This window comes from Hypanus sabinus, chromosome 6, assembly GCF_030144855.1.
Source record: "Hypanus sabinus isolate sHypSab1 chromosome 6, sHypSab1.hap1, whole genome shotgun sequence".
In the NCBI taxonomy this organism is placed as follows: Eukaryota; Metazoa; Chordata; class Chondrichthyes; order Myliobatiformes; family Dasyatidae; genus Hypanus; species Hypanus sabinus.
This window is the reverse complement of record NC_082711.1, coordinates 181,670,114-181,697,176: the sequence shown is the minus strand read 5'-3', so window position 1 is coordinate 181,697,176 and position 27,063 is coordinate 181,670,114. Positions and strand designations below refer to the sequence as shown.

The window sequence follows — 27,063 nt, the reverse complement described above, 5'->3', positions numbered from 1 at the left end:
ATTTAGAACGATAAGGGGGGAATCTCATTGAACCCTTTTGAATGTTGAAAGGCCTTTACAGAATAGATGTGGAAAGGATGTTTCCCATGGTGGAGGATTCTAGGACAAGAGGGCACAAGTTCAGGATAGAGGGGTGTCTATTTAAAACAAAGATGCAGAGAAACTTCTTTAGCCAGAGGGTGGTGATTTTGTGTAATTTATTAACACAGGCAGCTGTGGATGCCTGGTTGTTGGGTGTATTTAAGGCAGAACTTGCTATGTTCTTGATTGGACATGGCATCAACAGTTACAGGGAAAAGACCAGGGACCACACACACATAAGACCATAAGACCTAGGAACTGAATCAGGCCATTTGGATCTGCATGTTGAAATCTCCCATGACTATGATAACATTGCCCTTTTGATATGCATTTTCTATTTCCTGTTCACATCCCAGCTACTGTTCGAAGGTCTGTATATAACTGCCATAAGGGTCCTTTTACCCTTGCAGTTTCTTAACACAACTCAAGGATCAAACATTTTCCAATACTACGTCACACCCTTCTTCTGATTTGATGTCATTCTTTACCAGCAGACACATGCCACACCCTCTGCCTACCTTCCTAACCCTCTGAAACAATGTTTTGGATATAACCCTGTATACATTTATATATATTGTTACATACTCGTGACACATGACAGTGGTGCCCTTGTCATGTGACTGGGGTTGAAGCTGTACTGGACTTGAGGTGATGGTGGAATGACGTCATTTTCCCGCCAGTAGAGATCATGTGACGGGTTTTTTTTACAGGTTATAAAAGGTAGACCCCACCCTGTGAGGAGGGGCAGTTCGTGGCTGGATTTGCCAAGTTGAGTTCGTGCCACTGCGTGTTTGAAGTGATGACGCAGTTTAGTTGAAGGATGAAGTTTTTATTTAATGCCTAAAGTTTAAAAGGTTAATGCCAACAGGTTCTTTATGATTCTGTTAGTTTGAGAATTAAAGGAGAGTGAAGATTCAAGGTTGGAAGTTAAAGATCGAGGAGAATCGCTTTCTACGGTGAAACGGGGGCGACCTTTGTTTGATCCTTATTTGGAAGGATTTCGTTGACTATCTTGGTGTTAATCCCTAGGTTTACCTAGAAAGGATTGAAGGTAGTGGAGAAGGAAAGGTCAGTGCCTTTAAGCCGTTCTGTTTCGTAAATTCTTCGGGGGAAGTTCGACGTCGGGGATCGAAGCAAGCGACGTGAAAGAGAACTTAAATCGTCCTGTAAAGTCTCTCCTTTTAAATGGACTGTGAGCATATCGAACTTTTGGCAATATCACTTTAAGAACTGTTTTGGAATATCACTTTAAAGAACTGTTTTGGAATATCACTTTACGAACTGTTTGAACAGCCGCTCAGCAGCTGTTTCCGGTTACGGTAGTGTTTGTTTACTTTTGGGGGGTTTGTTTTCTGTGTTTAATAAACGTGTTGTTTGTTATAAGAAACCCTTGCCGAACTCATATATTTATTGTTGCCTGAATACGTAACAATATTCCCCCATTGGATACTACAAAGGGGGATGACCTATCAGGTCACAGCAGCCACTGCCAGGCCAGTGACACTGTGGCCAGCTCTGACACTGAGCAGGAAAGGGTAAAATCCCAGGCAAAGCAGTGGTGATATGAGACTCAAAGGTTAGCAGGACAGGCAGGAGATTCTGTGGCCGTAAATGAGAGTCTGCTCCATCGTTTTATCATGGCTGATCCCAGATCCCACTCAATCCCATACACCTTCCTCCTTGCACTACCTACCCCTTGCCTGTCTTTGTATCTTCTGCAAACTTTGCCACAAAGCCATCAATTCCATTATCTAAATCATTAACAAACAATGTGAAAAGTAGCCATCCCAATACTGACCCCTGAGGAACACCACTAGCACTGGCAGCCAACCAGAAAAAGCTCCCTTTATTTGCACTCACTGCAATAGCCATTCTGCTATCCATGCCAGTATCTTTCCTGTAACACCACAGGATTTTATCTTGTTAAGCAGCCTCATGTGTGGCACCTTACCAAACGCCTTCTGAAAATCCAAGTAAATGACATCCTCTGCCTCTCCTTTGTCCATCCTGATTGTTACTTCCTTGAAGATCCCTAACAGATTTGTCAGGCAAGATTTCCCTTGACAGAAACCATGCTGACTTTGACTTATTTTATCATTAGTTTCAAGTAGCTCAAAACCTCATCCTTAATAATGGACTCCAACACTTTCCCAACCACTGAGGTTAGGCTAATTGGCCGATAATTTCCTTTCTCCCTTCTTAAAAAATGGACTGACATTTGCAATATTTCAGTCCTCCGGGACCATGCCAGAATCAAGTGATTCTTGAAAGATCATGACCAATGCACATGTTATCTCTTCAGCAACCTCTCTCAGGGCTCTGGGATGTCGTCCATCTGGTCCAGGTGACTTATCCACTTTAAGACCTTTCAGTTTGCCTAGCGCTTTTTCCTTTATAATAGCAATGACACTCACTCCTCCTCCGACACTCACGAACCTCTGGCACACTGCTAGTGTCTTCCACTGTGAAGACTGATGCAAAGTTCTTACTAAGTTCTTTGTCCCCATCACTACCTCATCAGCATCATTTTCCAGTGGTTCAATATCAACTCTCACCTCCTTTTTGCTCTCAATATAACTGAAAAAAACTTTCCAGCTTTATATTATTGGCTAGTTTGGCCTCAAATTTCATCTTTTCCCTTGTAGCTTTTTTTAATTGTCTTTCACTGGATTTTAAAAGCTTCCAATCATCCAACCTTCCACTCACTTTTGCTACCTTACATGCCCTTTCCTTGACTTTTATGCATTCCTTAACTTCCTTCGTCAACCATGGTTGCATGGTTAGCTACCCCTGTGATTTGAGAAGTTCTTCCTCTGTGGGACATATCTATCCTGCGCCTTGTGAACTATTCCCAGAAACTTCAGCCACCTCTGCTCTGCCATCATCCCCACCAGTATCCTCCTCCAGTCCACCTGGGCAAGCTCCTCTCTCACGCCTCTGTAATTTCCTTTAATCCATTGCGATACTGATATATGTGACATGCATCTCCTTCTCAAATTACAATATGAATTCAATCATATTATGATCACTGCCTCCTAAGGATTCTTTTATGTTAAGCTCCCTAATAAGATCTGGGTTATTACAGAACACACAGTCTAAGACAGCCTTTCCCCAAATAGGCTCAAGCACAAGCTGCTCTAAAAAGCCATCGCAAAGACATTCAACAAATTTCCTCTCTTCCGATCTACCACCAACCTGTTTTTCCCAAAGCTCTTACATATTGAAGTCCCCCATTACAATGGCAACATTACCTTTATTACATGCCTTTTCCAGCTCCCTTTGCAATCTCAACCCTACATCTTGGCTACTATTTGGAGGCCTATATATGACTCCCATAATATTTTTTACCTTTGCAGTTCTCAACATTCTCTGACCCTATGTCACTTCTTTCTAAAGATGTAATTCCATCTCTTACTAACAGAGTCACACCACCGTCTATGCCTTCCTGCCTGTCCTTTTGATACAAAATATATCCTTTGATGTTAAGCTCCCAACTATGGCTTTCTTTCAGCCATGACTCAGTGACGCCCACAACATCATACCAACCAATCTCTAATTGTGCCACGAGTTCGTCCACCTTATTCAAAATGTTACGCACATTTAAATACAGCACCTTCAGTCCGGCATTCTTCTCCTTTCTGAATTTTGTCCCTGTGATAGTATTAACTCTTTACCCTGTCTGCATTTGTACCCAATCATTGGCTTGTCCTTTCTTACATTCATGTTACACCCATCACCTACTTGTAAACCTGCTGGCCCATCCTCAGCTCTATCATGCTGGTTCCCACCCCCTGCCATATTAGTTTAAAACACTCCCAACAGCTCTAGTAAACCTGCCTGCAAGAATATTGGTCCCCCTTGGATTCAAGTGCAATCATCCCTTTTGTACAGGTTCCACCTGCCCCAGAAGAGGTCCCAATTATCATTGGGGTGATTGATAAGTTCGTGCCCTAAGGTAGAAGGAGATGAGTTATTAACTTCAAACTTTCTGTATAATCACTCAAAGAGCTATCCTGCATGTGCATGTAACAAGTGCTGTATAACTCATCTCCTTCTACCTTAAGCCATGAACTTATCAATCATCCCTGCTGGTGACACTTTCTGGAGGTCCAAGATCCGTATGCTCCATGACCGCTGGACTAAGTGTGTAAATGTAGGAGGACTATGTCGAAAAATGAATGTGCTAGGTTTTCTAAAATTGACTCCTTTTACTTTAGGCCACAAACTTATCAATCATCCCTCGTAAGAGAGTTGAGAGTGAATATAGGATCGCTAGAAAATGAGGCAGGACAAATAATAATGTGGGACAAGGAGATGGCAGATGAACTAACTGAGTATCTTGCATTAGTGTGGAATACACTAGCAGTGTATCAGATGTTGTAGATTGTGAAGGAAGATAAGTTGGGTGCAGTTACTATCACAAGGGAGAAGGTGCTCAAAAAGCTGGAAGACCTAAAAGTACATAAGTCACCCAGACCAGATGAATTGCACCCTAGGGTTCTGAACGAAGTAGCATTACAGATTGTGAAGGCATTAAAAATGATCTTTCAAAAATCATCGGACTCTGGCACGGTGCCAGAGGACTGGAAAATTGAATGTCACTCCACTCTTTAAAAAAGGAGGAAGGCAGCAGAAAGGCCTCTATGGAGGGCGGAGCTTAGTCAAAATGGCGCTAAATGACGACTCCTTTGCTTGCATCTTTGGAAACAGTTCTAATTGTATTTTTAATATCTCTATTTTTCCCTTTCAGGATTCTTTTGAAGACCCTGACCGGGAGTTACACACCGACTCTGGTTCTTTGCGGGAATGGGACCCACTCTCGGGGTTTCACGACTAGCGGTTATCCACCATGCCAAGGGTGTGGCCTTTTTTACTCTTATATTAGTCCTATCTGTGATTGATGTCAATCTGAAATTGCGTCTTTAACCCAAATGTTTTGGTCTTGTTCATTGTTGGAAAAATATTGGAAAGATATTTTTGATATTATTTCTGCGGTTTTGAATATCGATTTACAACCTCATCCTATTACCGCAATTTTTGGTTTACCAATGTTAGACTCACTGCATTTATCTTCTTCTTCCCGTCGAATGATTGCATTTCTAACTCTGATGGCTAGAAGATCTATATTGTTGAATTGGAAGGAAATTAATCCTTCCACTGTATTTAATTGGTTCTCTCAAACTATGTTATGTTTAAATTTAGAAAAAATTAGAAGTGGTGTTTTTGAGACCTATTAAATTTGAAAAGTTATGGAGACCATTTATTCAACATTTTCATATGATGTAATATGACCCTGTTCCAAGTTCATTTGATTTCCCAGCTTTTAGCTTATGTATGTTGAGAGGACCGGAAGTGACGGCATTGATGAATATTTATTCTTGTGAGATATTATAAACAGCCCCCTTTTTTTTCTCTTTTTCTTTTCTTTTTTTTGCTTCTTTTTTCTTCTTTATTAGTTATTAGTTATTAGATTAGTAGATTTGCTAATTTTGCATTATATTTTTTTTCTTTCTTTTTTCTGTTTTTTTTTATATCATATATTATGAAATATTTAGACTTACCATGTTCATACATATATTGTATAGTTTATGTCTTGGTAAACTCATTTATATTGTAACAACTATTGTTTATGTTTTTTTTCATCTGTAATGGAATTTGTATGTTTGTAATTTCTTTATTAATATATCATTTGTATTTTGTCCATACTACTAATAATAATAAAAAGATTTAGAAAGAAAGAAAAGGGTGTGGCCTAAGAGATTGGCTCGCCTTTGGAGGCCTAGGGTCTCAGGGCTCTGGGAAAAGGCAGATTGAATGTCAATATCCCGACAGACCGGTGTGTCATGGGAGCCGGAAGATCTTTGGCTGTGTGCACAGAGACATGAGATCTTTGAGCACAGAGCTCAGAAAAAGCAACGCAATAGACTTTTAACATCATAAGCTAGCGAATTGTTGGTTATGTCTCCTGTCTTGCTGTGAAATGGAGACATCTCTTTCTCCCTTATTAGGGAGAGAGAGAACCTGTGGTGTGTCGAATACCAGGTGAACGCGTAGTCTTTGGAGGACTGCAAGTCTGTGTCTTTGCTGACGTTTGAGTGCTCGGTGGCGGGTGCCGATGCTTTTTTTTGCCGATGGGGAGGGGGATCGTTGCTTGCTGCTGCTTACATGTGGGAGGGAGGAGGGCTGAGGGGACTTTAGGGTTCATTCATTTTTTGGGGCACTCCCCTATTTTTGTGGACGGTTGCAAAGAAAATGCATTTCAGGATGCATATTGTATACATTTCTCTGACATTAAATGTACCTTTGAAACCTTTGAAGAAAATTATAGACCAATTAGTCTGATCTCAGTGGTTTGGAAGATGTTATTGTTAAGGACGAGGTGATGGAGAACTTGGTGACACAGGACAAGATAGGACAAAGTCAGCATGGTTTCCTTAAGGCAGGGGTTCCCAACCTGGGGTGCCTGCACCCCCAGGGGGTGTGATTTGGAATTTCAGGGGGTGCGACAAAGAGTGGCTTCTGTGCTTGAGTGATGAGTCACGAGTCATCACTCAGCCAGCTGCCAGTGTGCCTTGAGAAGTGGTAGTAACGTTTGTCCCAAGCACACTCCAGTCTCCCGCTGCCCGAGTCAACGTTGAGGATTCTCATCAGTGTTACCTGGGAGTTACACCTCAGAGTTGAGGAGTCTCATCAATGTTAGCTAGAAGGTTACATCACCGAGTTAAAAATCATCTCATAATGCCAAAATCTTTAAACATCCTGAATCAACCGTCGAGTAACGACTTCATATTAAAACCAAACCCACAGACAGAAGGTAAATTATTCAATTATAAAATTTTTAAAAGCCGCATTTTGATAAAAAGCAGCTGAAGTCATTCATTCATATTTGTCTCAAAGAAAGTTTTTGAATTTCAAAGGTTTTTTCTCTTAAAAGGTTTTTTTCTTGAATCATTTATAATTTTGAATTGTGTTAGTTGAGGAGGTATCATGGTTAGTACCGAGGACTTTGAATCGTGTGATGGAAGTTCATATTCAGATTCAGATTCAAGTTATTGTCATTTAAAAACCACAAATGCAATGCAGTTAAAAAATGAGGCAACGTTCCTCCAGAATGATATCACAAAAACACATGACAGATCAGACTACACCAGAAAATCCACGTAACATTTGGCAATCCCCAATCCAGAGTCTGGAGAGACTGCTGCATATTAATTGGTGTGTAAATTCAGTACAGAGTAGCCTAATAAGTTGCATCGCGTCCCCATAGCATTTCCACCTGACAATTTATCTTGGCGTAACCGCAGATAATATTGTAATATAATATTCGGAAGTGTACTTCTCGCGATACTTTGCTATAGATGTGTCTGGTTGACTAAAGCAGTCATCCCTGACTTAGTCAGATAGTTTTCTCATATTAACTCATATTTTTCTCTTTACCCATAACCCTTCATCATGTCAAAAAGAAGGAAATGGAATGATGACTATATGTGCTTTGGTTTCACTTGCACAACAGGAAAACCCCAATGCATTCTTTGTAGCGTTGTGTTTTCCAACTCAAATCTGAAGCCATCAAAGCTTCAAGAGCACTTCAAGAACAAGCATGGCAGAGCTGATATTGAAGGACATGATTTTGGGTCATTGAAAATCAAAAGAACTCGTTTTGATTCTCAAGGAACTCTTCCAAAATTAGGTTTCATTTCTGTTGAAAAACCACTACTTCTTGCTTCATACGAAGTGGCATATAAAGTAGCCAAATCCAAGAAGCCCCATACAATTGCTGAAGATCTCATCAAGCCATGTCCACTGGAAACAGCAACACTGTTGTTATCCAGGGCAAAGAAGCAAGAAAAAAATTTAAACAGGCATCCCTATCAAATAATGTCATTCACAACCGAATCAGTGATTTGAGTGAAGATATTTTGGACCAAGTCATCTAGATGTCAGAGCTAGTCTTCTTAAAATCCCTATTCAATTGGATGAGTCAACTGATGCCTCCAGTTGTAGTCAACTCGTCACATTAGTGAGGAATGTCAATGATGGTGCTGTGAAGGAAGATTTCCTGTTTTGTAAAGATCTGAAAACAAACACAACTGCAAAGGATGTGATGCAGCTGGTGAAAGACTTCTTTGCCAAACATGATTTAGATATCAAAGTAATTGGTTCTGTGTGCACTGATGGGGCACCTGCAGTGCTTGGAAATTAATCTGGCTTTTCTGCATTGATGAAAAAGGAGATTCCAGACTTGCAAGTTACCCATTGTTTTCTTCATCGGCATGCTTTGGCATCAAAAACATTGCCTCCAAATTTGAAGAAAGTCTTTGATACTTGTGTGAAGATCATCAACTGGATCAGGGGCGTGCTTTGAACCATCGCATCTTCAAATCATTTTGTGAGGATCTGGGAAGTGAGCATTCAGTTTTGCTTTTCCACACAGAAGTCCGTTGGTTGTCACGAGGACAAGCTTTAACCCGCTTCTTTGAACTGTGGGAAGAAATCAAAGTTTTTCTGGAGGAGCGTGAATGTGATCTGGTTGGGGCAATGGAATCACAGGAATTTGCCCAAATGCTGGCTTACTTAGCTGACATGTTCACTCATATGAATGACCTGAGTGTTTCTTTTCAAGGAAAAGGGATAAACATATTGAAGGCTTGTGAAAAGTTGAATGCCTTCAAAGAAAAGTTATGTCTTTGGCATCGAAGGATGGAAAGAGGCAGTCTCTCAAATTTTCCTTCACTAGAAGAGATGGTTGATGATGCTGGATCCATAACTCCTACTGTGCGTGAAGAAATTGTGGCTCATTTGGAAATGCTGTCAAAATCGTTTGACAGATATTTTGCAGCTGGAGACCTGAAGATTGCAGAAGAATGGATCATGAATCCATATTCCTACAATTTGGAGAAAATGCCAGATAATGAAGAGCTGAAGGAAGATCTTGTTGATTTACGGACAAATCGAGCTCTTGAAATGCAACTTGAAAGCAAGACTTTGGAGGAGTTTTGGTGTGCAACACTGGATATGTTCCCAAGACTTGGTGGAAAAGCACTCCATGTCCTCATTCCATTTGCAACAACATACTTGTGTGAATCTGGATTCAGTTCTCTTTTGTCAATCAAGACAAAATCTAGGAATCGCCTGAATCCACAGGCAGACCTGCGGATCGCAGTCAGCAAGAAAGTTCCATGTTTTGATGAAATCATGAATGAGAAGCAGGAGCAAAGAAGTCATTGAATTTTATGTTCATAATTGGGATTGATTTTACTGTTTAGAATTTTTTCTGAATAAATTAGAATCTAATTGCTCAATTTATATTTGCATTTTATGCACTGAGTTAAAAGCTTATATTTTTAAGTTCAATTTGTTCACCCGCAGTATTGTACGTGGTTCAATTTGTGGTTCAAAAATTAGAAATTAGACTTCTTCATCTTCAAATCTGATATTACTTTTGTAGGGGGTGCGAACATTAATCAAACATTTCTAGGTGTGTGGGGCATAGAAAAGGTTGGAAACCACTGCCTTAAGGGAAAATTCTGCCTGACAAACTTCTTGGAATTCTTTGAGGAGATCACAAGGAGGATAGATAAAGGGGACACAGTGAATGTTGGATATTTGGACTTTCAGAAGGCCTTTGACAAAGTGCCTCACATGAGGCTGCTTATGAAGTTAGGAGCACATGGTATTACAGGAAATTACTAAGATGGTTAGAGCATTGGCTGATTGGAAGAAGGCAGCAAGTGGGAATAAAAGGATCCTTTACTGGTAAGCTGCCTGTGACAAGTGGTATTCCACAGGGGTCAGTGTTGGGACCACTGCTTTTTAATGTATATAAGTGATTTAAATGATGAAATAGATGGTTTTGTTGCCAAGTTTGCAGATGATACAAAAATTGGTGGAAGGGCAGGTAGTGTTGAGGAAGCAGGTAGGATGCAGAAGGACTTTGACAGATTAGGAGAATGGGCAAGAAGAGTGGCAAATGAAATATAATGTTGGAAAATGCATGATCTTGCACTTTGGTAGTAGAAATAAATGTGTGGACTATTTTCTAAATGGGGAGAAAATCCAAAAATCTGAGATGCAAAGGGACTTGGGAGTCCTTGTGCAGAACACCCTAAAAGTTAACTTACAGGTTGAGTCAGTGGTGAGGAAGGCGAAAGCAATTTTAGCATTCATTTCAAGAGGTCTACAATACAGGAGCAAGGATGTGATGCTGAGGCTTTATAAAGCACTGGTGAGGCCTCACCTTGAGTATTGTGAACAGTTTTGAGCTCCTCATCTAAGAAGAGATGTGTAAGCATTGGAGAGGGTCCAGAGGGGGTTCACAAGGATTATTCCAGGAATGAAAGGGTTATCATACAAGGAGCATTTGATGGCTCTGGGTCAGTAGTTACTGGAATTTAGAAGGATGAGGGGGGATCTTATTGAAACCTTTTGAATGTTGAAAGGCCTAGACAGAGTAGATGTGGAAAGGATGTTTCCTGTGGTGGGGGAATCTAGGACAAGAGGGCACAGCCTCAGGATAGAGGTATGTCCGTTCAAGACAGAGATGCAGAGAAATCTCTTTAGCCAGAGGCTGGTGAATTTGTGGAACTTGTTGCCATGCACAGCTATGGAGGCCAGGTCGTTGGGTGTATTTTAGGCAGAGATAGATAGATTCTTGATTGGACATGGCATCAAAGGTTACAGGGAGAAGGCCAGGAAATGGGGTTGAGAAAGAGAAAAAAATGATCAGTCATGATTAAATGACAGGGCAGACTCCAAATGGCCTAATTCTGCTCCTATGTCTTATGGTCTTATGGATATATCCCAGAGTTCTGAAAGAAATAGTTGAAGAGATTGTGGAAGCATTAATAATGATCTTTCAAGAATCAATAAATTCTCAAAAGATTCCAGAGGACTGGAAAATTGCAACTGTCAGACCATTCTTCAAGAAGGGAGGAAGGCAGAAGAAAGGAAATTACAGACCCGTTACACTAACTTCAGTGGTTGGAAAGATGATTGAGTATATTATTAAGGATGAGGTTTTGGAGTACTTGGAGGGGCATGATAAAGTAAACCAAAGTTAGCATGGTTTCCTTAAGGGAAAATCTTGCCTGACAAATCTGTTGGAATTCTTTGAGGAAATAACAGACAGGATAGATAATGGAGAGTCAGTGGTTGTTGTTTATTTGGATTTTCAGAAAGTCTTTGGCAAGGTGCTGCACACGAGGCTGCTTGACAAGTTAACAACAGGAATGAAGGCAGCCTTTTCTGGTTGACTGTCGCTGGCTTGTGATGTTCCACAGGTGTTGGGATCTCTTTTTTTTATGTTATATATCAATGATTTGGATGATGCAATTGATGGCTTTGTGGCCAAGTTTGTGAATGATATGAAGACAGGTGGAGGGGCAGGTACTGTGAAGAAGCAGTGAGGCTGCAGAAGGATGGGCAGATTGGAAAAATGGGCAATGAGGCAATGAGGTGGAATATAATGTAGGAAAGTGCATGGTCATGCACTTTGATAAAAGGAACAAAAGCATAGACTACCTTCTAAATGGGAAGAAAATTCAATAATCAAAGGTACAAAGGGACCTGGGAGTCCTCATACAGAATTCTCTAAAGGTTAATTTGCAGGTTGATAGGGTAGTGAGGAAGTCAAACTTTGCTTATATTGGAGAGGGTTCAAAGGAGGTTCATGAAATTGATTCCGGGATTTAAAGGCTTGTCATATGAGGAATATTTGATGGCTCCGGGCCAGTACTCACTGGAATTCAAAGGAATGAGGGCTGATCTCATTGAAACCTATCGAATGCTGAAAGGCTTTGAAAGAGTGGCTGTGAAGAGGATGTTTCCAATAGAGGGGGAGCCTCATCAAATAGCCTAATTCTGCTCCTGTGGTATTATGGTCTTAAAAGCAATCTTAGCATTCATTTTGAGAAGATTAGAATATAAGAGCAAGCATGTGATGCAGAAACATTATAAGGCAGACCCCACTTTTTGTGAGCAGTTCTGGTCCCTTTATCTAAGAAAAAGATAGTAATTGATCAGCCATGATCTCAAAATGGCGGTGCAGGCTCGAGGGGCCGAATGGTCTACTTCTGCACCTATTGTCTATTGTCTATAAAAGATGTGCTGGCATTGGAGAGGGTCCGGTGGTGGTTCACAAGAATTATTTCAGGAATGAAAGGGTTAATATATGAAGAGCATTTGATTGGCTCTGGGCCTTTACTCATTGGAGTTCAGAAGAATGGTGGCAGTGGGGAAATCTCATTGAAACCTATTGAATATTGAAAGGTTGAGATAGGGTCGATGTGGAGAGGATGTATCCTACGGAGGGGGAGTCTAGGACTAGAAGAGATGTCCATTTAGAATGGCCATGAAGAGGAATTTCATTAGCCAGAGCATGGTGAATCTGTGGAATTCATTGTTGTAAACAGCTGTGGAGACCAAGTCATTCAGTATACTTAAAACAATGGTTCTTGGTCATTCAGGGTGTCAAAGGTTACAGGGAAAAAGAAGATTAAGAGCAATAATAAATCAGCCATGATGGAATTCTGGAGCAGACTCTGTGGCTGAGTGGCCTAGTTCTGCTTCTATGTCTTATGCAGTAGGCAGTTTAAATGGTCTGTCATGAACTAAATGGGCCAAAGGGCCTCTTCCAGAGCTGTACTTTTCTATGACTCTGTGACCAGGAAAACATTGTCCAGGGGACGGTGGGGCAGACCACCAGGCACATATCGCCTGAGAGGGATGCTGGGGCAGACCACAGTGGTAACACTGTCCGAGGGGATTAGTGGGGCAGATTACCGGGTAAACACTGTCCGAGGGGTTAGTGAGGCAGATTACTGAGGACATTCTGACCGAGGGGGCAGTGGGGCAGATTACCGGGTAAACACTGTCCGAGGGGTTAGTGGGGCAGATTACTGAGGACATTCTGACCGAGGGGGCAGTGGGGCAGATTACCGGGTAAACACTGTCCGAGGGGTTAGTGGGGCAGATTACTAGGGACATTCTGCCCGAGGGGGCAGTGGGGCAGATTACCGGGTAAACACTGTCCGAGGGGTTAGTGGGGCAGATTACTAGGGACATTCTGCCCGAGGGGGCAGTGGGGCAGATTACCGGGGAAACTGCCGAGGTGGTGATGGGGAAGATCACCAGTAACGTTTATGTGGATGTGAAGGCAGTAAAGAGTATAGACCGTGTCCGGGCTTTGTGATTAGCAATGGCTGATAGAGCAGCTTGAAGTTGTAAATATGGTGTCATTTGACTTTCTGAAGGTCTTTAATAGAAAAATCAAGTGTGGGTATTGGTGGTACACCTGATAGATTGGGCAGGTCAGAATTGACAGGAGAGAAGCTTTGACAAGTCCTGTGAGGCAGATTGGCGCTGGTCTCTGTCTACATCAGTGATTTACACATTGATCTTGTGTGAGGTTGTGATGATCAAAACTGGGAGTGTTGGGAGTGCAAAGGTAGCTTGGAGGGGGCAGTTGGAAGGGTTGAGGGAATGGACGTGCAGATGGGACATAGAAAATGTGGTGCTCACTCTTTGGGGAATGGTGGGTTTGGCAGGACTCAGTGTCCAGAGAGAGAGGAAGTGCTGGAGTCAGATATGATCCCCATGTTTGACAGACATTAACACAGACACCATTAGGAAATACACAAAAGAATATAGACCTAAAACTTGGATAGTGTAGATAGCAAAAAGGTTAGCATTAGGGTGGGCTGAAGGGTCTGCTTTGTACAACTCTGTGACAAATGTATGTAAGAACAAGAACAGATACATCCTATCTCCATCTTTAGTGAGGCCACATTTAGAACATTGCATACCTTCTGGGTTGCTTATCAAAGAAAAGGTGTAGTTGTGAGAATGGGGATCTCAAATTGACTCAGAATGGCTGGATTCTTGAAAGGAGACAGATTTGGCATCCTGGGCCTGTACTCTGTCACGTTCTGGATGTCAGGAGGTGACAAATAGAAAGGTATGAAGTTCTGAGCTTCACTGGCTGGGAGGAGTATTGCTGTTTCTTCTTGGTGCGGTATATTCAACCAGAAATCATAGTCTCAAACATGGGGGGGGGGAGTGGGGAGAGAGGAGGATAACAGGACTTTGGTTTATGTCCCCATGTACCATTGGGAAGGGATCCATAGCTTTATTATAAGATCAGGAAGGAACGTACTGCTGAGGTTGGAGAAGAGTCTGAAACGATCGGTGGAATGGGTCATCCACTCCCCTACCCCCATTTTATGAGGGCATGTAATGATAAGGGGGGTTTATGGATGGAGATGGAGGGGTAAGGGGGAGAGGTGATCAGAGTGCAAACGCTTTGGACAGGCAGGACGGTGGATATGTACACTGACATATTGGGACTCAGTAATAATGGCCCTGTCTCCACCGCCCCTTGGCCAATCCCCAGCCTTTCAAACATGCAAGTTCCTCCTTGCTGGTGTGTCGCTTTGAACCTCTGCTGATAGACCCATCAGGAGCTGTGGAAATCCAAACCAGGGCGTAATCAGTGAGGAACATCCCTATGGTGATGACAGCAGTTGGCAGAGCAGAGCCTGACTACTGTGCAAGTGACCACTTTGGCCATCAGACAGAAGCTGCTTACCCACCTGAGAGCCCGAATGGCAGCCAGCTCCCTGTGCAGCTGCTTGGTTTTCCTCCTCTCTTCCTGGAGCTCTTTCCTCAGCTCCCGCATCTCCTCCTGTGCTTCGCACTTCATGTCGTTGGCCACCACTACCGCTGTCTGCAGGTCAGCCTGGAAATATCGCCACTCCTCCTCTTCCTCCTGCCAGCGAATAACAATAATTCCCAGAGACAGCCGACACACCCTTTGTCCCGCTGGAGTGGGCTGTTGTCCCTCACCTTACGGCCCAAAATCAAACGGGATGGAGGTGTGAACACACAACCTCTTGGTTCATCATAACCCATGGAGATGGGATAGGAGAGAGAGGGGAGAGTGGAGAGGAGGGGGAGGGGATAGGAGGAAAGAGGGGAGAGTGGGAGGGGTGAGGTTGGAGAGGGGGAGGGAAGGAGAGAAAGAGAGGGATAGAGGGAGAGAGAGAGACTCAGGGAGGGACAGAGACAGAGAACAACTCAGTGAGAAAGGCAGGGTTAGAAGAGATGGGAAGCAAAGTTACTGATGGTCTTGTGTCTGTTTGTGGGTTGGGATTTGATGAATAAAGGCCCCCACCCCGGGATCTGATGAACAGAGCCCCCCCCCCCACCCCATGATGATCTGCCTTTCTCATTACACCACCTACCTGTGGTGAGCACTGAGCCATACTGTGGGGCAGAGTTACAGCTCAGGAACTGCAAACCACCCTCTTAACTTCACCCTGTCACTCCCACTTTCACTTCCTCCTCTCTTCCAATGTTCAGTTACTTCCTCCTCATTGCAAGTTCCTTAAGTTTCCTGAATGTTGTCAGAGCTGGAGGTGGTAATGGGGACAAGCTCCCACTACCTATTAAATGCTCCCAATGCGGCACAAATAGCCTCCAACAACCAAGTCCAGCTCCTGGCCTTCATGTGTAGCTTAGCTACTAAGCCCTTTGGAACCATTTCTACAGACAGGAGAAGGGGCAAAGGTGGATTACAGGCACTTTAAAACCAGTTGATTCAGGCAGATGGGGTTTGTCAGCTACGGTTGACAATCCATTTGGGAGAAGGAAAACTCTGATCTCAAACTTCCACTGCCTTGCAGCTACACCCACTCAAGGACGAGGCTTTAGAAGTAAACTCAAAGGAAAATCCAGAGCTGGAGTCCCTAAGGCAGTCCTACATTGAGTTTAATGTTGACTGTCAACTCCTGTGATACCGCTGGAGTTCCTTTGGATTCATCAGCTTCGTAGAGAGGGAGAGAGACTGCTGCTTGAGCAACAGCTTGCTCTCTATATTGTACTGATTGCCCTGGCTTGAGTATGCCATGGATGCAATGTCCATGGTTGACCTCGACTTACAGAAGACCTTCTCATTGCAACTTCCCTCTTAGAGGTTTTCCCAACATCACCATTAAATTCACTTGAGGCCATTCAACCCATTCACACTATGCTCTCCATTTAGCTGTGTACTCCAGCCTTTCCCACATTCCACGGATGTTTCCCTTTGGCAAAGCTGTTACACAAAGTGCTTCCACTTTCCTTTCAGGTAGGTCGCTCACCACAGGACACATTCTTCATTTGGTTCTCTGCTGACCCCCTTGACTCTGTGTCCCTTCTGCCTACCCACACTCCTTGTTCTAGACACAGGCCCTCATTGCTTACCTGACCAACACTCCCTCTGGGATGTTCTCTCTCTCACCGACACTCTATAGCTCTCTCCTAGCCAGGGACAAGTGGGATGCAAACTGCTTTGGCAACAGGAGGCAGTGGGTGATGGTGGACACTTGCTGTGTGATTCACAGCCCATGACCACTGGAATTTTCTGTTATTCTATTAGCTATTGGTCACAGCCGCAGTAGGAGGACTGTGTAGCTCAGTAGGATGATGAAGACCACATGGAACAGGGTGCAGACCCACTACAACCTCACCTGCAGTGGAATGCTTCAGTAACTGGAGACATCAGGTCTGTTTTCTCTGGGGCAGAGGAGGCTGAGGGAGAAACTGATAGAGGTGTATAAAATTATGACAGGCAAAGAGAGGGTCAATAGTAGTAACCTTTTGCCCAAAACTAGAGGATATTGCCTAAAGGTAAGAAGGAAGAGGACATTGGTTTGGGGGAAGAGCACATTTATTTGGGGCAGGTGGGAAAAGGACATTGGTTTAGGGAAAAGGGAAAAGGACATTTGTTTGAGGGAAGAGGGAAGAAGACATTGGTTTGGGGAAGAGGGAAGAAGACATTGGTTGGGGAAGAGGGAAAAGGACGTTGGTTTGGGGAAGAGGGAAAAGGACGTTGGTTTGGGGAAGAGGGAAAAGGACGTTGGTTTGGGGAAGAGGGAAAAGGACGTTGGTTTGGGGAAGAGGGAAAAGGACGTTGGTTTGGGGAAGAGGGAAGAAGACATTGGTTGGGGAAGAGGGAAAAGGACGTTGGTTTGGGGAAGAGGGAAAAGGACGTTGGTTTGGGGAAGAGGGAAAAGGACGTTGGTTTGGGGAAGAGGGAAAAGGACGTTGGTTTGGGGAAGAGGGAAAAGGACGTTGGTTTGGGGAAGAGGGAAGAAGACGTTGGTTTGGGGAAAAGGGAAGAAGACATTGGTTTGGGGAAGAGGAAAGAAGACGTTGGTTTGGGGAAGAGGTAAGAAGACTTTGGTTTGGGGAAGAGGGAAAAGGACGTTGGTTTGGGGAAGAGGGAAGAAGACGTTGGTTTGGGGAAGAGGGAAGAAGACGTTGGTTTGGGGAAGAGGGAAGAAGACGTTGGTTTGGGGAAGAGGGAAGAAGACGTTGGTTTGGGGAAGAGGGAAGAAGACGGTTTGGGGAAGAGGGAAAAGGACATTGGTTTGAGGAAGAGGGAAGAAGACGTTGGTTTGGGGAAGAGGGAAAAGGACGTTGGTTTGGGGAAGAGGGAAAAGGACGTTGGTTTGGGGAAGAGGGAAGAAGACGTTGGTTTGGGGAAGAGGGAAGAAGACGTTGGTTTGGGGAAGAGGGAAGAAGACGTTGGTTTGGGGAAGAGGGAAGAAGACGTTGGTTTGGGGAAGAGGGAAGAAGACGTTGGTTTGGGGAAGAGGGAAGAAGACGTTGGTTTGGGGAACAGGGAAAAGGACATTGGTTTGGGGAAGAGGGAAGAAGACGTTGGTTTGGGGAAGAGGGAAGAAGACGTTGGTTTGGGGAAGAGGGAAGAAGACGTTGGTTTGGGGAAGAGGGAAGAAGACATTGGTTTGGGGAACAGGGAAAAGGACGTTGGTTTGAGGAAGAGGGAAGAAGACGTTGGTTTGGGGAAGAGGGAAGAAGACGTTGGTTTGGGGAAGAGGGAAGAAGACGTTGGTTTGGGGAAGAGGGAAAAGGACATCGGTTTGGGGAAGAGGGAAGAAGGTGTTGGTTTGGGGAAGAGGGAAGAAGACGTCGGTTTGAGGAAGAGGGAAGAAGATGTCGGTTTGAGGAAGAGGGAAGAAGACGTTGGTTTGAGGAAGAGGGAAGAAGACGTCGGTTTGAGGAAGAGGGAAGAAGACATGGGTTTGGGGAAGAGGGAAGAAGACGTCGGTTTGGGGAAGAGGGAAGAAGACGTTGGTTTGGGGAAGAGGGAAAAGGACGTTGGTTTGGGGAAGAGGGAAAAGGACGTTGGTTTGGGAAAGAGGGAAGAAGATGTTGGTTTGGGGAACAGGGAAAAGGACGTTGGTTTGGGGAAGAGGGAAGAAGACATTGGTTTGGGGAAGAGGGAAGAAGACGTTGGTTTGGGGAAGAGGGAAGAAGACGTTGGTTTGGGGAAGAGGGAAGAAGACGTTGGTTTGGGGAAGAGGGAAAAGGACGTTGGTTTGGGGAAGAGGGAAAAGGACGTTGGTTTGGGGAAGAGGGAAGAAGACGTTGGTTTGGGGAACAGGGAAAAGGACGTTGGTTTGGGGAAAAGGGAAGAAGACGTTGGTTTGGGGAAGAGGGAAGAAGACGTTGGTTTGGGGAAGAGGGAAGAAGACGTTGGTTTGGGGAAGAGGGAAGAAGACGTTGGTTTGGGGAAGAGGGAAGAAGACATTGGTTTGGGGAACAGGGAAAAGGACGTTGGTTTGAGGAAGAGGGAAGAAGACGTTGGTTTGGGAAAGAGGGAAGAAGACATTGGTTTGGGGAAGAGGGAAAAGGACGTTGGTTTGGGGAAGAGGGAAGAAGACATTGGTTTGGGGAAGAGGGAAGAAGACGTTGGTTTGGGGAAGAGGGAAGAAGACGTTGGTTTGGGGAAGAGGGAAGAAGACGTTGGTTTGGGGAAGAGGGAAAAGGACGTTGGTTTGGGGAAGAGGGAAAAGGACGTTGGTTTGGGGAAGAGGGAAGAAGACGGTTTGGGGAAGAGGAAAGAAGACGTTGGTTTGGGGAAGAGGGAAGAAGACGTTGGTTTGGGGAAGAGGGAAGAAGACATTGGTTTGGGGAACAGGGAAAAGGACGTTGGTTTGAGGAAGAGGGAAGAAGACGTTGGTTTGGGGAAGAGGGAAGAAGACGTTGGTTTGGGGAAGAGGGAAAAGGACGTTGGTTTGGGGAAGAGGGAAGAAGACATTGGTTTGGGGAAGAGGGAAGAAGACGTTGGTTTGGGGAAGAGGGAAGAAGACGTTGGTTTGGGGAAGAGGGAAGAAGACGTTGGTTTGGGGAAGAGGGAAAAGGACGTTGGTTTGGGGAAGAGGGAAGAAGACGTTGGTTTGGGGAAGAGGGAACAGGACGTTGGTTTGGGGAAGAGGGAAGAAGACGTTGGTTTGGGGAAGAGGGAAGAAGACGTTGGTTTGGGGAAGAGGGAAGAAGACGTTGGTTTGGGGAAGAGGGAAGAAGACGTTGGTTTGGGGAAGAGGGAAGAAGACGTTGGTTTGGGGAAGAGGGAAGAAGACGTTGGTTTGGGGAAGAGGGAAAAGGATGTTGGTTTGGGGAAGAGGGAAGAAGACGTTGGTTTGGGGAAGAGGGAAGAAGACGTTGGTTTGGGGAAGAGGGAAGAAGACGTTGGTTTGGGGAAGAGGGAAGAAGACGTTGGTTTGGGGAAGAGGGAAGAAGACGTTGGTTTGGGGAAGAGGGAAGAAGACGTTGGTTTGGGGAAGAGGGAAGAAGACGTTGGTTTGGGGAAGAGGGAAGAAGACGTTGGTTTGGGGAAGAGGGAAGAAGACGTTGGTTTGGGGAAGAGGGAAGAAGACGTTGGTTTGGGGAAGAGGGAAGAAGACGTTGGTTTGGGGAAGAGGGAAGAAGACGTTGGTTTGGGGAAGAGGGAAGAAGACGTTGGTTTGGGGAAGAGGGAAGAAGACGTTGGTTTGGGGAAGAGGGAAGAAGACGTTGGTTTGGGGAAGAGGGAAGAAGACGTTGGTTTGGGGAAGAGGGAAGAAGACGTTGGTTTGGGGAAGAGGGAAGAAGACGTTGGTTTGGGGAAGAGGGAAGAAGACGTTGGTTTGGGGAAGAGGGAAGAAGACGTTGGTTTGGGGAAGAGGGAAGAAGACGTTGGTTTGGGGAAGAGGGAAGAAGACGTTGGTTTGGGGAAGAGGGAAGAAGACGTTGGTTTGGGGAAGAGGGAAGAAGACGTTGGTTTGGGGAAGAGGGAAGAAGACGTCGGTTTGGGGAAGAGGGAAGAAGACGTCGGTTTGGGGAAGAGGGAAGAAGACGTCGGTTTGGGGAAGAGGGAAGAAGACGTCGGTTTGGGGAAGAGGGAAGAAGACGTCGGTTTGGGGAAGAGGGAAGAAGACGTCGGTTTGGGGAAGAGGGAAAAGGACGTCGGTTTGGGGAAGAGGGAAAAGGACGTCGGTTTGGGGAAGAGGGAAGAAGACGTTGGTTTGGGGAAGAGGGAAAAGGATGTTGGTTTGGGGAAGAGGGAAAAGGATGTTGGTTTGGGGAAGAGGGAAGAAGACGTTGGTTTGGGGAAGAGGGAAGAAGACGTTGGTTTTGGGGAAGAGGGAAGAAGACGTTGGTTTTGGGGAAGAGGGAAGAAGACGTTGGTTTTGGGGAAGAGGGAAGAAGACGTTGGTTTGGGGAAGAGGGAAGAAGACGTTGGTTTGGGGAAGAGGGAAGAAGACGTTGGTTTGGGGAACAGGGAAAAGGACATTGGTTTGGGGAAAAGGGAAGAAGACGTTGGTTTGGGGAAGAGGGATGAAGACGTTGGTTTGGGGAAGAGGGATGAAGACGTTGGTTTGGGGAAGAGGGAAGAAGACGTTGGTTTAGGGAAGAGGGAAGAAGACATTGGTTTGGGGAACAGGGAAAAGGATGTTGGTTTGAGGAAGAGGGAAGAAGACGTTGGTTTGGGGAAGAGGGAAGAAGACGTTGGTTTGGGGAAGAGGGAAGAAGACGTTGGTTTGGGGAAGAGGGAAGAAGACGTTGGTTTGGGGAACAGGGAAAAGGACATTGGTTTGGGGAAGAGGGAAGAAAACGTTGGTTTGGGGAACAGGGAAAAGGACATTGGTTTGGGGAAGAGGGAAGAAGACGTTGGTTTGGGGAAGAGGGAAGAAGACGTTGGTTTGGGGAAGAGGGAAGAAGACGTTGGTTTGGGGAAGAGGGAAGAAGACATTGGTTTGGGGAAGAGGGAAAAGGACATCGGTTTGGGGAAGAGGGAAGAAGATGTCAGTTTGGGGAAGAGGGAAGAAGACGTCGGTTTGAGGAAGAGGGAAGAAGACGTCGGTTTGAGGAAGAGGGAAGAAGACGTCGGTTTGAGGAAGAGGGAAGAAGACGTCGGTTTGAGGAAGAGGGAAGAAGACATGGGTTTGGGGAAGAGGGAAGAAGACGTCGATTTGGGGAACAGGGAAGAAGACGTCGGTTTGAGGAAGAGGGAAGAAGACGTCGGTTTGGGGAACAGGGAAAAGGATGTTGGTTTGAGGAAGAGGGAAGAAGACGTTGGTTTGGGGAAGAGGGAAGAAGACGTTGGTTTGGGGAAGAGGGAAGAAGACGATGGTTTGAGGAAGAGGGAAGAAGACATTGGTTTGAGGAACAGGGAAAAGGACGTTGGTTTGAGGAAGAGGGAAGAAGACGTTGGTTTGGGGAAGAGGGAAGAAGACGTTGGTTTGGGGAAGAGGGAAGAAGACGTTGGTTTGGGGAAGAGGGAAAAGGACGTTGGTTTGGGGAAGAGGGAAGAAGACGTTCGGTTTGCGGAAGAGGACATTCATTTGGGGCAAGTGTGAAGAGGGCATTGGCTTGGAGCATGAGGAGATCGGTTTTAGAGCAAGAATAAACAGGTAGAAAAGTAGAAGAGTGGTCTCTGTGTTATGTGACTCTATAAATTGCAACCACAGCCTCTAAATTTGATCTGTCACACACATTTTCAGCACAGTTCTCCATCTCCCATTATTCTAGTGCAGGCCACACACATTCACCTTTCATATTCCAGACCACATATGCTGTATCCCAGAGCACTGAGAAATGCCAGGGAGAATGGTAGAAGAGAGCCCAGATATCCCAATCCTTCCCAGCCTACAACAGGATGCTAGAGGAGACTGCAAAGATGTTATCAGAATTGGTAAAATGTGGCCAGAAGGAATTATTTGGGTACTTTAGAGTGGAGAAGGTTGAGGGAAGAGTGGTTGAACTGTGTAAGACTGTCGGGGGTGGGGGAGGTCCTGGAACTCAATGACTGAAATCCTTTATGTTTAACTGTGCCTGGGAGTTGTACCTGAAGAACTGGGCATTCCTGGGCTAAGGCTGGAGAACTTTGTTGACAGACATGAACAAGATGGGCTGAATTGCCTCATTCTGTGTCCTACACTTTCTGCATTTCCACTTGATCTTTAGCAGCAGCATCTTGCTCCTGAAACTTTGCCAACTCCATCACTACTGTCATGCCTCGCTGCATGGAGTGTCCATCACACCTCCTCTGCCAAATTCGAGGGGCAAGGAAATGCCTGAAAGTGTTGCCCAATTTGTGGGGAGAGTGTGAGGAGTGATTCTGCCCGGACAGCTCTTGATGGTGTTAGTACAGAGACAGTAGGCTGATTGCCCATTGGTCATAGCTAGAATCAACTCCTGCCTCAGCAAGGACCTGGACCAACTACAATTTGCCTATTGCCACAATAGGTCTACGGCAGACGCAATCTCAATGGCTCTTCGCACATTCTTAGATTACCTGGACAATACAAACACCTATGTCAGCATGCTGTTTGTTCACTATAGTTCAGCGTTTAATGCCATCAGTCCCACAGTCCTGATCAATAAGCAACTGAACCTGGGCCTCTGTACCTCCTTTTGCAATTGGATCCTCAACTTCCTAACCTGAAGATCACAATCTTTATGGATTGATAATAATGTCTCCTCCTCACTGATGATCAACACTGGCACACCCCACTGCTCTACTCCCTCCACACCCATGACTGTGTTGCTAGGCACAGCTCAAATATCATTTATAAATTTGCTGATGATACAATAATTGTTGGTAGAATCTCAGATGGAGATGAGAGGCCATACAGGAGCAAGATATACCAGTTAGTTGAGCGGTGTCACAACAATAACCTTGTACTCTACATCAGTACTACCAAAGAGCTGATTATGGGCTTCAGGAAGGGTAGAACATGGGAACACGAACCAATCTTCAGAAAGGGATCATAAGTGGAGAGAGTGAGCAATTTCAAGTTCCTGGGTGTCAAGATCTCTGAGCATATAATCTATTCCCAACATATTGATGCAGCTACAGAGAAGGCAAGACAGTGACTCTATTTCATTAAGAGCTTGAAGAGATTTGATTTGTTACCTAAAACACTCAAAGACTTCTATAGATATACCATGGAGAGTATTCTGACAGGCTGCATCACTGTCTGGTATGGAGTGAGGAAGGGTGCTACTGCACAGGACAGAAAGAAGCTGCAGACAGGTGTAAAATTAGTCAGCTCAATCTAGGGTACTAGTCTCCATAGTATCAAAGACATTTTCAAGTAGTGCCTCAGAAATCAGCATCCATTATTGAAGAACCCCATCTCCCAGGACATGTCTTCTTATCATTACTGTTGGGAAGGAGATACAGAAGCCTGAAGGCACACACTCAGCAATTCAGGATCAGCTTCTTTCCCTCTGTCATCTGATTCCTAAATGGACATTGAACCCATGAACACTACCTCACTTTTTAAATATATATTATTTCTGTTTTGCACTATCTTAATCTAACTATTTAATATACATATATACTTACTGTAAATGATTTTTTTCTTCTTTCTATATTATCATGTATTGCATTGTACTGACGCTGCCAAGTTAAGTTTCACGACACATGCCGATGATAATAAACCAGATTCTGATTTTGTGAAACTCTTCTGAGGATCAATCTAACAATTAACTCAAATCCTAAAGAGCCTATATGGAGTAGATGGGGGTCCATTACATTCCACCCCTGACCACCCCTAATACTGACATTGCCCAGTCAGTGCAGCCTAAGGACAAACACACATTCCAACTACCACCCAGTGAATGGCTTATGGGATGGAAGCTGCAGCTCAGACCATAAGACATAGGAGTAGAATTATGCCATTCGGCCTGAGTCTGCAGCATTCCATCATGCCTGATTTATGATCTCTCTCAACCCCGTTTTCTGACCTTCTCCCTGTAACCTTTGACACCCTGACTAATCAAGAGCCTATCAGCTGTTTTAAATATACCCACTGCCGTCAATGGATTCCAAGGGTTCTCCACCCTCTGGGTGAAGCTGTTGTTATATTATCTTTGGGTCCTTTGCAGTGACAGGCTGGAAAACTGAGTAACTCTGATCTAGCACTCACCTTCATTTTCCTGTTGGACATCTTCAGCTGTTTCCCCAGTTCCAGGTTCTGGTTTTCCAAAGACTTCACTTTACCTAGGAAAGGAAATTCATAAATTCAACATTCAGTGTGAGAGAGGAGAGATTAAAGGGCAGCTTCTTCACACAGATGGTGGTGAGAAAACGGAACGATCTGCCAGAGGCAGATACACTCGGGCAGCTACAGGGACAGGTCAGGAGGAGCTTGGCAGAATAGTAGGAGCTTTGGTGGCATGGACAAGTACGTCCGAAAGGCCTGTATATGTTCTATGACCTGTCCATTACGGCACAACGAAGCATCGATCGGTGACATGGGGAGCGGAGGGAGAGGAGTGGAGGAGGAAAGGGAGGCTGGGGAAGGGGGTGGGGGTTGATGGGGACAGGTATAGGCAGTGAGAGAGAGAGCCCAAGGTTTGAGTTTCTCATATAGGCCTCTGACGCACTCAGCTCTTTGCTGTTGAGGACCGGGTGACAGTGACACAATCACCTGAAACAGTCACCAGTTCTCTCCCAACAGGTACTGTGTTGGCTGGGCGGAGTTTGAGGTGGGGGGTGCAAACCCCATTGTGTGTTGGGATCCCACTGATAATGGCTGGGTAGGGTTTGAGGTGGAGGGTTTGGGCCCCAATGGGTGTTGAGATTTCAGTGATGTTGGCTGGATGAGGTTTCAGGTGGAGAGTGTGGACCCCTGTTGGTGTTGGAACTTACACTCCAGCTGCTCGATGGTCCTCTCGTTGTGCAGGCGCACAGCCTGATGTTGTTCCAACTGGTCCCTCAACTCGAAGACCGTCTCCTCTAGCTCCTTCACCTGCTGCTCCTTCCCTCCATTTCCACCATGTCCTCCACAATCCACCTGTAACCATAGCACGCCTCAGATCCATGCACTTTAGCATTTCTAAACTGATGTGGATAAACACTGTTTAAAATGCCAGTTCTAGGCCTTGCACAGCTTGACCAGACCCCGGTGGGAGGTGGTATTTCGGAGACTATACCTGGGGAGAGTTGGTACATCAGGGACTGTACCCTGTGGTTAGTCAGTACATCAGTCTGCCACTGTGACTCAGAAGGGAAGAGAGAAGAGGCATGCTGTGGTGATAGGGGATTTATAGTTAGGGCAACAGACAGATGGGTCTGTGGATGAGAATGAGATTCCTGGATGTTATGGTGTGTCCTGGGTACCAGGGTCCAGGATATCTCAAATCAAGTGTAATGCCCTGGTTCATATTTCTACTGTCATGCTGTATGTATTTCATTCAGCAGTTCTGAAAGAGCAGCCTGTTTTGTTTTCAACTTGTTTGAGTTATTGTTGAAGATAAGAGATGAGGAGAAATGTATGCCATCCAGTTAGGATGGTAAGGCTGAAGGGAGGTTTCTCTGGTGAGGGACACTAATGTTGAGCTTGGGTCTTTTGTTTGGCAGGAGATGAAGAGAGAAGGCGCTGGGGAGAACCAGTCGTAGGGTACAACCCAGTGGGAGACCCGTTTGTCGAGATGGATCGTCCAGAAGGTGGAGTGTGCTTTCACATTGACTGAGGGCCCAGCTCGTGAGTGACAGAGGAGTTCAAGATGAGCTCCAACTTGTGCACATTTGACTGTTTAATTAAAATGGGCCCTTTTCTTTTGGTTTTTCTTTACTAACCCTTAAGTTAAGATTCATAAATATAATTCTATTAGTTTTATGCAGTGTACTGTCCATTATTTCGTGGCACTAATTTGTAACAGGGTAGCAAATTACAGAGCACCCACACAAACTGTGGTTTGGGGTGGGACAGCCGTCTCAATCTCATGAGTTTGATGGGACCAGAGAGTGTCTTCCCCAGACTTACACAGACAAGAAAAACAGGGGGTTTCACAAGTCCTCAGCATTCTTAAGTGGGAGGATGAACAAACAGAGGTCATGGTCCATGTAGGTACCAATGACATGGGTAGGATGAGTGACAAGGTTCTGCATAGTGAGTTCAGGGAGTTAGGTGCTAAGTTAAAGGGCAGGACCTCCAGGGTTATGATCTCGGGATTGGTACCCATGCCACAAGCTAGTGAGGTAAGAACTAGGAAGATTATACCGTTTAATATGTGGCTAAGGAATTGGTGTGGGAGGAAGAGCAAAAGATTTTTGGATCATTGGGCTCTCTTTCAGGGAAGGTGGGACCTGTACAGAAGTGACTATTTACACCCGAACTGGAGGAGGACTAATAGCCCAGTGGGAAAGTTTGTTAATGCTGCATGGTGGGGTTTAAACTAGAGTTGCATGGGGAAGGGTACCAGAATGCCAGAACAGTTAGTGGAGATGTTGTGAAGGCAGATGGTGGTAAGACCTCAGACAAGTTAGAGATCAAAAGGTTGAACATAGTGTGGCAAAATTGTAAAGGAAGGACATAGGCCTGAAGGTGTTGTATCCGAATGCACGCAGTGTACAGAATAAGGTAGATGAACTTGCAGCACAGTTGCAGACTGGCAGGTATGATGTCGTAGGCATCACCAGATCATGGCTGAAAGAGGATTACAGCTGGGAAATTAATGTCCAAGGATACACATTGTATTGAAAGGACAGGCAGGAAGACGGAGGGTGGGGTGGAGGTGGTGTAGCCTGTTTTGTTGGTAAAAAATGAAATCAAGTCATTTGAAAGCGGTGACATAGGGTGGGAAGGTGTTGAATCACTGTGGATAGAGCTAAGGAACTGCAGGGGTAAAAAGACCCTGATGGGA

At 45.0% G+C, this 27,063-nt stretch overlaps 1 protein-coding gene and 1 long non-coding RNA gene across 4 annotated transcripts in view; one reads left to right on the top strand and one right to left on the bottom strand.

Annotated features, from left to right (window-relative positions):
- specc1 (sperm antigen with calponin homology and coiled-coil domains 1) overlaps nt 1-27,063 on the bottom strand; it is a 49,208-nt gene that overhangs the window by 6,703 nt on the left and 15,442 nt on the right. For 2 of the 3 annotated variants that reach the window (XM_059973757.1, XM_059973756.1), the window contains exons 5-7: nt 25,067-25,211; nt 24,342-24,415; nt 14,670-14,845 (exon numbers count right to left, since the gene is read on the bottom strand). In XM_059973757.1, coding sequence (XP_059829740.1) covers nt 14,670-14,845; nt 24,342-24,415; nt 25,067-25,211 — 395 coding nt within the window. The remainder of the gene's footprint in view (nt 1-14,669; nt 14,846-24,341; nt 24,416-25,066; nt 25,212-27,063) is intronic. The other variant, XM_059973758.1, reaches the window with a different exon arrangement.
- On the top strand, nt 754-25,991 carry LOC132396197 (uncharacterized). The gene is made up of 3 exons (XR_009512891.1): nt 754-1,400; nt 4,832-4,939; nt 25,778-25,991. It is a non-coding gene; the product is annotated as an uncharacterized LOC132396197 (long non-coding RNA).